This window comes from Phalangium opilio, unplaced genomic scaffold (genome assembly GCF_054372755.1).
Source record: "Phalangium opilio isolate 3A_F unplaced genomic scaffold, DU_Popi_V2 ptg000052l_1, whole genome shotgun sequence".
Classification (NCBI taxonomy): domain Eukaryota; kingdom Metazoa; phylum Arthropoda; class Arachnida; order Opiliones; family Phalangiidae; genus Phalangium; species Phalangium opilio.
Window position 1 is genome coordinate 650,323 of NW_028324171.1, and position 9,103 is coordinate 659,425.

Below are 9,103 nucleotides of genomic sequence, written 5' to 3' on the forward strand. Positions count from 1 at the left end.
GTTCGAACAACCCCTTTAGGAAGTCCAAATTTTCAATAAAAAAGCTTTCTCTATTTATTTTTCTTTTTACGTTTTGCCACTCTTTAGAGTAAAAAACGTATTGTTCCGACCTCTGTTGGCTGGATATGTTGTGACCTGACGAATTTTGACATAAATGATAATTTCGAATTTTAAATTTCCCGCGAATTTTCAACTCGAAATTCACCCGTAGTTCACGTTACACCTCATAGAAGGCGTAACGTATTTTATTTCTATTGAAATTATTTTTCTGTCCGTGTCGGGAGGCGAACCTACGATGTCCCAATCCATACGAGACGTCAGTGAAGACGCCCGCCCGCGCGCGCTACCACGAAGCTACGCTCGCTTGTAATATAGAGCGAGTTAAATTATAGTGAAGAGAAGAGAGAGTTAGAAGGATATGGACTCCACCTCCCCGACGCCCGCCACTCTCTGCGTGGCTGTAGCTGGAGACGAGAGAGAGAGATGTCTCGCTTCAAGGCGCCCAATTTTTAAATTTAGCAATATAATTTAAATCTATGAAACATACTCATTTAAAATTAAATAATTATAATTAGCTAATATTATTATTATAATTAAAAAAAAATTATATTATTTAAGAAATAAATTTAACGATAGTTGTTGAGAGATAATCAATAGAGGGCAACATGAGATGTCATAACTGCAAAGCAAACTTCGTCTAGTTTGTTGTCTGCTTAGGCTTAACGGATGATCGATGTTTAGATCGTTTAATCAGGTGTTTAAATGTAACTTAATTCCGGCGATACCATTAATGACAAACGCAATCAACATACTCATGGTTTAATTAAAGTTAATTAAATTGAATTGCTCAAAGATAATTATAAAATTAAATCAACAACTCAACTATCTGCTCAACGATAATTAGGCTTGTTTTTGTCAGTTTTGCTGTTTATTTAAACGTAATTAAACAATGGTTAAATACTGCAGCGTGTATGGGTGTAAAAATAATGCCACAATGAGTGGTGTCCTCTTTCACCAATTTCCGCGCGACGTTAAATTGTCGAAACCATGGGATATAGCTTTAAAAATGGGTAAACCACACACCAAGTCCATGGTTGTCTGCTCCCTTCATTTTAAAAAAGAGTATTACCGCCCTCAACCGAAATATGAACATTCAGGTATGTTTTAAGCGTATAATATTAATTTAAAACCAATCATATTAAGAGTTATTATTGTAGATAAGTTAAGTTACCCTCCCAGATTTAGACCCTTGGCTGTTCCTTCCAAAAAACTCCCGTTTAGGAAACATGATCAACAAAAGTTCAAGGCTAATGGGAGATTGGAAAGACTGAAAAAAAAGGAATCAACTCTCACAATCTCCAACTTTGCATGCATATGAAACAGCTGAAATAAATGGACCAGCAGACGCAAAAATTCTAGCTGAAAGATTGGGGATTGATGCGGTTCAACTAACTACCGAGGAAACTACGACCGACAAATGCACCACTCCAAACCCCAATGATAAATGCATTATGGTCAACACCTTGGAAAATCATACATGTTATGTTAATGCTTCTTATGGAATATTGAATGCCACCTCTATAATTTCATTAACAGAAATACAAAGTACTGGTCTATTTGATGCGATCGTTAAAAATATTAACAGTGAGTTAACTAGCCGCAGCTCAATGAATGTTCGAGAGTATGAGTATTTTTGACACTCATGAAACTAAAACTTGGCATTTCATTCACCGCTCTATCAGCTTTGTTTGGAATAAGTAAAGTTCACACCTCAAATCATTTTAAATTAACTCTTACGCAGTTGGTTTCGGTTCTCGAATGCGCGATAAAATGGCGAGATAAAAATGAAATTATGAAATGTATGCCCAGATGTTTTGCTGAAATTTCTAATACAAGGGTAATAATAGACTGTACTGAAGTCGAAATAGAGAGTGGTATCTGCTGTTATTAATTTATCAACACCAATTTTGGCTAAATTGTCCCAAGCTTTTTAAAACCCGTGAAAAAAAATGCAAATAAATGCACCCAAGACTCCTGAAATTTTGTATAACAATTTTATTTAATAAATTTGTAAGATTCTATCACATTTTAAGGAACTTAAAAATATCACTTCAGCCTTATTTGCGCCATTACATTCTGTCCTTTTTAATCCATTTCAAATAAGTAATTTGCAATCTTGGTAAAAGATTGATAATAAATTTTTCGTCTTTAGGCACATCAATAACAAAACAATAATCATCCAGTTTAGAATAAATTACAAAATGACAACTTTGAAGTCCTAAAAGGGCCAAACTAAGTTGCACTTGCCCATTTGGGTTTCAAAGAAAATGTTCCGTCCTTCTTGATTACGTAAGGAGTTTTCTTGAGGACTGTTTCTAAGTTTCGTTTTTCACCAATGACTGGACACTTCATTTCGACCAATTATCGTTGACTAGACACCCAAAGAATGGATAAGAAGGGTTGACTTCAAAACCAAACTTTTTTACTTTTAAATTAGACTTTTTTTAAAGCAACAAGAGTTTTTTTTTTCGTTTATAATTCCATACTGTGTGAATTCATTTTCCTTAAAGTTTGACTGAAGAGCTTTTCGAATTTTTTCAGTAAGATCTTTCGGAAAATATGTGTAATACTCGTAGCAATTTTGACAAGAGAGAGAGCAACAGGTACTAAACAAAACGAAAACAGTATTACCAATTTTTATACTCATGTTATGACCAAGGCTTAAGAGTTTACATAACTAATTTGGTTATTATTAGGGTGATTAGGTTTTCAACACTTACCATTTTTTAAATGTCACATACACTGCCGCTGATGCTACAGGCCTCAGGCCTGCCATTTTTGTTTCCCCTAGATCAAGCTTCGCGTTTTATCCGCACGGTGGCACTAGTGAAACTTTTCTCTTCTAGGCGCGGAATCTGGCAGCCCTGAACTATTAAAATTTTGATCCAAATGGTAATTTCATTGAGTTGAGAAAATTACCACTAGAGTGGCCTTTGCGTTAACCTGCCTTTTGGGGTACGTGGCACACTTTTGAAAACATTGGGACGGACGGACAGCTACCAAGTTTATCACTTGATGGTGTCGCCATCTCGAAGCCTAGATAAGAAATGTATAAATACATGTATTTTTGAAATCAGTCAAATTTCCCGCCTTTTCTTTTAGTTCCCTTGGTTGCACCAGGATGGCGTCACAAGCGCGTGATATAGTTTATCGGATTATATTCTAGCGGATGAATGGCCTCTCTAGTGGTAATTTTCTCAACTCAATGGGTAATTTAGTCCAGTATAAAAAAAATCCATATTTCCCACCCTGGTCTGACATAAGTGAAGGACGTGACGTCATGCGAGACTGCGCAGTGCGAATTTACTTTCGTCATCGCAAAAATTTGCCCCAGAAAAGAGCCATCTAACGGTTACTAATCGCAAATTCAAGATGTCACATAAAAAATGCTTCTGTTGTACATTCAAGGCAGTGATGTGCGTGAGGATATTTGTTTTCACGCTTAGAGGATAGGTAACTCCCTGTCTCCGACGGCAGCTTATTTGATATATAATCTTTTCCAGCGTTGGTTGTCAGCACGCGCAAACCCAGATTTCTATGTTGGAGCGGCTAAATTATGATCACTAACGTAGGTTTGTGCATGCAGACAACAGACAATGCAATTACTGATTTACAGGATTTAAAACGTCGAGATTTTAAATCCTAAATATCAGTATTTCTTTCGTCTTTTGTCTCGAAATATTTCTTTCGTGTGTTGTCAGCACGCTTAAAACTAGGTTTTAGATTACCGCAAAATCACTCCAGTATAGGAACCAGGGTTTGCTCGTGCTGAGAACCAAAGCTAGAACAAATTTTATATAGAATAAGCTGCCGTCGAAGATAGGGAGTTACCAATCTTGTAAGCGTGAGAAAAAATTCCTCTCAAAGTTTTTACTTTCGCGAGTTTTAGAGGTTCGGAAAAGTATTGGTCCGACCCTGGCTGGCAGGCTGAGCGTTCCTTCAACCACATTTTTAATTATAAATTATTTCCTTACAAGGTTTTTACTTTCGCGCGATTTAGAGGTTCGGAAAAGTGTTGGTCCGACCCTGGCTGGCAGATTGGGCGTCCCTTCTACCTCATTTTTAGTTCTAAAATTGTTTTATACTAAATTAAGATATATTAAATTGTTTTTAAATTAACTTTCTTGGCACAAATATTATGAGATTTTTGTAAGTTTTTTCGGTTCCGGCTTCTCTGATTAATTAGCGCTTAGTACGTCATAAACAAAAAGGAATGAGGTTGTTTTGGGCGGTAATATCTATCGGGCCTGCCTTCTATTCAGTACGATTTTCTCTGTTCTTTATCTCCACTATCCGTTTCCGCGTCACGTCTAGCGTTGTTCTTTAGGGCTTATGCAAATTACTTCAATTCTATCGCGGCAAGTTTCAAGACAACATGACTCGGGGCTAATTCTAAGCGCTTGTTGCATATTGCTATAAGCGTGCAACCAATAAAATAATTTTACTGCCCAAACGCATCAATTATCCCACAAATATTAGGTTTGCAACAAAAATATCAACAAAATTGTTCCAGTTCATAGGACAGAAGTTGGTTATTTACTTATTTCAAAAATCTATAACCCAAGATCAAGCTATATTATTTCTATTTATAATTGGAATGATATTTGATATTTAGAAGAAAAAAATAACCGTAAAGTATATAGGCCGGGGTCACCTTACAATAAATTTAGCTAGCCCAGGCAAAACATCATATGGCCGGGGCCATCTTGTTAAATTATATAGCCACACTACTAGGTTATGCAACCAGGCGTGGCCTGGGTGTTTTAAGAGAATTGGAACCGGAAAAAATTTCCTATCTTTATAGACACTAAACACTAAAAAGTCTTTGAATCCACCAGTATAAATTACGTTTTTACCTTTAAAATATTCGTTGCATTTTCGGCGAAGGTATCGCCACTGAAATTAACAAGAATTTTCTAATTAAAAAGTATTACGTTTCGCCCCTAAAAAAGTGACGTTTCGAGTTATGATAAAAAAGGTGTTGACTAAAATCTTATCGAAAACGTGTGTCATTTTAGGCCGTAAAAATGTACCATTATATGTTATTTTTGCAATGCGTGCCGTTTTGTTAATCCCCGTTTAAATTAAGCCGCGTTTACACGAGACACTTTGAAACCGTTTTAAACCGTTTCGGAATGTACAAAAAAGAATATTAAGTTGATAAAACCAGAGATCTTTCACGAGAAAATGCAAATATTATTTTTTAAAAAGTGTTAGGCCTTTCCAAAACGGTTGAAAACGGTTCTAATGTTTCTCGTGTAAACGCAGCTTTATAAACCTTGATTATTGAACGAACCGAGAGAGTAATAAAACTCTTTTAGTTTCATTTCGCTGGAGGAGGTTACATCGGGTATGTATATTCGAAATATTTTTCTAAGGTGGGTAGGGGTGCACGCTCCATGTCGAATGAAATTTATCGCGAGATTTTATAAAAAAATGGAGCGCGATGTGACAATCATGGCGCGAAATATAAAGCGTGCCAGTTGCCACCTAAATTTTGTTAACTGGAAGGCAGGGCGTTACGCGATTGGTCGGAAGGGCTTATTTCAAATTATAGATGAAATCCGAATCTATTTTGATTTTTAAATCATTCCTATCTATCTCCTGGATGTTTAACTACAGGCAGATAGGTCTTGCAATTAGTAGAAGAATCAATAAAAAATCACTTCATTTTCCTCTTCAGTCTCCCTTTAAAATACCCTATATATGTAGAATTATAATTATTTATACCGATGAATATCTTAACCGAATAGTTAAAAATTAAGCTGAAGGGATACTAAATTGACTACTAATTGAGTTAAATAACTAAATTGAAAAGACTTCTTTCCCGGGTCACTTAGCCGGGTGTACCTCATATGAGTAGTATATCCCCGCACTTCGTACCTCCGTAGGTGTAGAATGTAGGTGTAGAGTGTAGGTGTAGAATGTCAAGGTCACAGTGTCAATGCCCTTTGCCACGCCCCCTTGGGAAACTCGCGCGCGCCCCCTGGAAAGCTCGCGCGCGCCCCCTGCGCCCCCTCGCGGGAGAACCCGCGCGCCCCCTGGCGGCTGCGCCCCCTCGCGGGAAAACATTGCGCGGGAATCTGGCAGTCCTGTCTACAACTGTCTCTGTGACGTCATTGGCGGGAAAATCTACAACTGTATCTGTGACGTCATTGATAAGAGACGAGAATGGAAGCTTTAGTACATTGCCAAGGGTTAATGATAGGCTGAAAGTTGCGCAATCCATTGTAATATTTAGTTTGACTCAAAATTTCAACCTTTTTTCAAGGAGTTTATTTTGATTATGGTATTGTTTTAATGGTAATTAAAAGGTCCACGTAAAAGCGTAATTAATATATAAGAAATTCATCTTAGACGTAATAGTAGAAAGCAACTGTATCTGTAACGTCATTGGCGGGAAAATCTACAACTGTATCTGTGACGTCATTGATATAAGAGATGAGGATGAATGGATAAAGGTTGAACTTATAGCTTTAAGCATACATTGACAAGGGTTAAATAGAAAATCTTTCATTGAGAAAGTGTAATTATGGAAAATAAGTTAAGCCGAGTGTATTATAACAGTGAAAGTCCTCTCAGTTACGGTAGCGTAAAGAAATTGAAACAAGGAGTGAAAAATGTTTCGAAGAAAAAAATTAAGACATGGCTTCAGTCTCAACCAACATATACCATTCACAAAGCAAGGAGGATATACTTTCCAAGAAATCGTACTTACGTTACAACAGCCAATGAAGTATTTCAGTGCGACTTGATCGATCTACGAAATGTTAAGAAATATAATAAAGGGTTTCAATATATTCTAACTATTATTGATATCCTCTCAAATATGCTTGGAGTCTTCCTTTGAAAAATAAAACTAGTAAAGAGGTTTTGAAAGCTATGCGGAGAGTTATTAAAGAAAGAAAGCCGTTACGAATTATTGTTCATCAAGGTAGCGAATTTTTATCAAAATTGTTTAAAGATTATTTAAGAAAAGAGGGGATAAGTCTTTATACTAGTGTAGGTGCGATTAAATGCGAAGTAATTGAAAGGTTTAATAGAAATTTAAAGGATAAAATCTTCAAGTTATTAACTAGAACGAAGAAACTAAATTACATTGATGCCTTACCCAAAATAATGAAAGCCTACAATTCAACTGTACATTCAAGTACTGGTTTCGCTCCTGTTGATGTCAATATGCAAAATGAGCATTTAGTGTGGAAACGTCTGTATGGTAAACAATCTAGGGCAAAACCACCAATGTTAAAGGTCGGTGATCTTGTTAGGCTATCAAAAAGCAAACCTTTGTTCGAAAAGGGTTACAAAGGGTACTGGACCAAGGAAATATTTATCATTTCAAAAATTCTGTACAGAAACCCCGTTTGTTATATTGTAAAGGACTTTGATGATGAAGAAATAAGGGGAGCCTTTTACGAATGTGAACTTCAAAAAGTTATCTTGTAAAATATAAAGAATAGTAATTGAAAAATAAAAAACATTTAAAGTTAACGAGTCATGTCGAACGATTCATTTTACGTAACTCTCGTGAGTACGGCTTCTATGAACGTGTTTCCGGGAAACACGCAATCTCATTTTAAAGTTCAATTACCAGCTCCATTGCATTTGAATGGAAACTGGCATGTGGGCTTAGCCGAAGCATTTTTACCTAAAGCTTGGGATAATGTGTCTTCAGACTATCTTTATTTTAGGGCCGGAGTCTACGATTATACGGATAATATTTGGGATCAATCAAAGGTGCAATTTACCGGCGGAACTTTACGCGGAGATGGTTACGACGCGTACAAAAATTTATTAAAAACTATGAACAATGCCATACCAGCGGAAATACGATCTTCGGTATACATGTTTGTAGCATATAGTGACGATAATGAAAAAGCTTTTTGCGCCCTTAGGGCTAAAAATGGGTATGAAGTTCAAATACCTGAGGAGATGGGTAAAATCCTAGGATTGAGTTCCATGGAATGGATAAAAGAAAGATTTACGTTTCCCGAAGAACTCGTTAAAAGAAAGAAAGAGGAACCTCTCGTCCTAGATAGTTCCAATAATTTTTTCTATATCAGGAAGAGAAAAGGTCATAAAAATGCTCGAGAGTTGATATTACAAATACAACCTGGTCAATATACAAGCATTGAAAACGTCATCGAAGCTATGACCAATGAAATTCCTACGGAACATAGATCTATGATTAAAATAAACCTGAATCCCGACGGAAAAGTAAATATCAAATGTGTAAATGATTATTATCTACTGTTCACGAAAGAAAAGTCGGGTCTTGGAAGATTGTTAGGGTTTCACGAGGATCAAATGGACTATCCTCTTAGAAATTCAACTAGCAAGAGTATAGCGGATATTGACAAGGGCACTGCAAGTTTATATATTTATACAAATTTAATACTACCTCAAGTAGTTGGTGATGTCTATGCTCCGTTACTAAGGGTTGTGCCTATAGTCAATGATAAATCAACAACGTTAGCCGTCCATCGGTTTCAAAACATTGACTATTACCCATTAAGATGTCCGTCATTTGAAATGATAGAAATAGACATGAGAACTGATTATGGAGAGAATATTATGTTTAAGTTAAACAAATCAGTCATAAAACTTCATTTCATACTCAAACATGACACGAAATAACATATACCTAAATTACTACTTGAACCAAACCGGAAGTGGTCTTACCGGAAGTGGTCTTAGTCACTTCCGGGGACCAGTATTTCAGAGAGGAAATGGTCTTGGGAGCATTTTTAAAAGCTTAATAAGATTTATAACACCAGTTTTTAAGCCCGTTGGGAAAGCACTAGGAAGAGAAGCCCTAAGAACTGGGTCCAAAATAGCTGGTGATTACATTGCGGGTAGAAACCTAAAAGAGTCTCTGAAATCTAATTTGAGCGAAGCTGGAGCAAATTTATTACAAAAAGCGAGTCAACACTTGTCACAACCGCAAACTGGTTCGGGTCGCCGTAGAAAGCTGAAGACTAGAAATCGAATCATAAAGAAAAAACGAACCAAGACTGACTTTTTGGACTAAAAAACAATAAAC

The 9,103-nt window shown here is 36.4% G+C and overlaps 1 protein-coding gene across 2 annotated transcripts; it reads left to right on the plus strand.

The window, feature by feature from the left end:
- Window positions 1-744: 744 nt before the first annotated feature.
- LOC149673371 (uncharacterized) lies at window positions 745-1,543 on the plus strand. Of its 2 annotated transcripts, XM_089840092.1 has the most exons (3): window positions 745-895; window positions 966-1,157; window positions 1,218-1,543. In XM_089840092.1, the coding sequence occupies exons 2-3, from the start codon at window positions 995-997 to the stop codon at window positions 1,376-1,378; spliced, it is 324 nt and encodes a 107-aa protein (XP_089696218.1). In that variant the 5' UTR covers window positions 745-895; window positions 966-994; the 3' UTR covers window positions 1,379-1,543. The 2 variants fall into 2 exon arrangements, with proteins under 2 accessions (XP_089696218.1, XP_089696217.1); XM_089840091.1 differs by lacking the exon at window positions 745-895 and having other exon boundaries at window positions 912-1,157.
- The last annotated feature ends 7,560 nt before the right edge of the window (window positions 1,544-9,103 follow it).

Bases quoted from the DNA above. Each gene is read 5' to 3' on its own strand.
- LOC149673371 (XM_089840091.1), top strand. From the start codon at position 950: ATGGTTAAATACTGCAGCGTGTATGGGTGTAAAAATAATGCCACAATG. The intron at 1,158-1,217 runs GTATGTTTTAAG...TTATTATTGTAG, and splicing joins ACCGAAATATGAACATTCAG to ATAAGTTAAGTTACCCTCCC.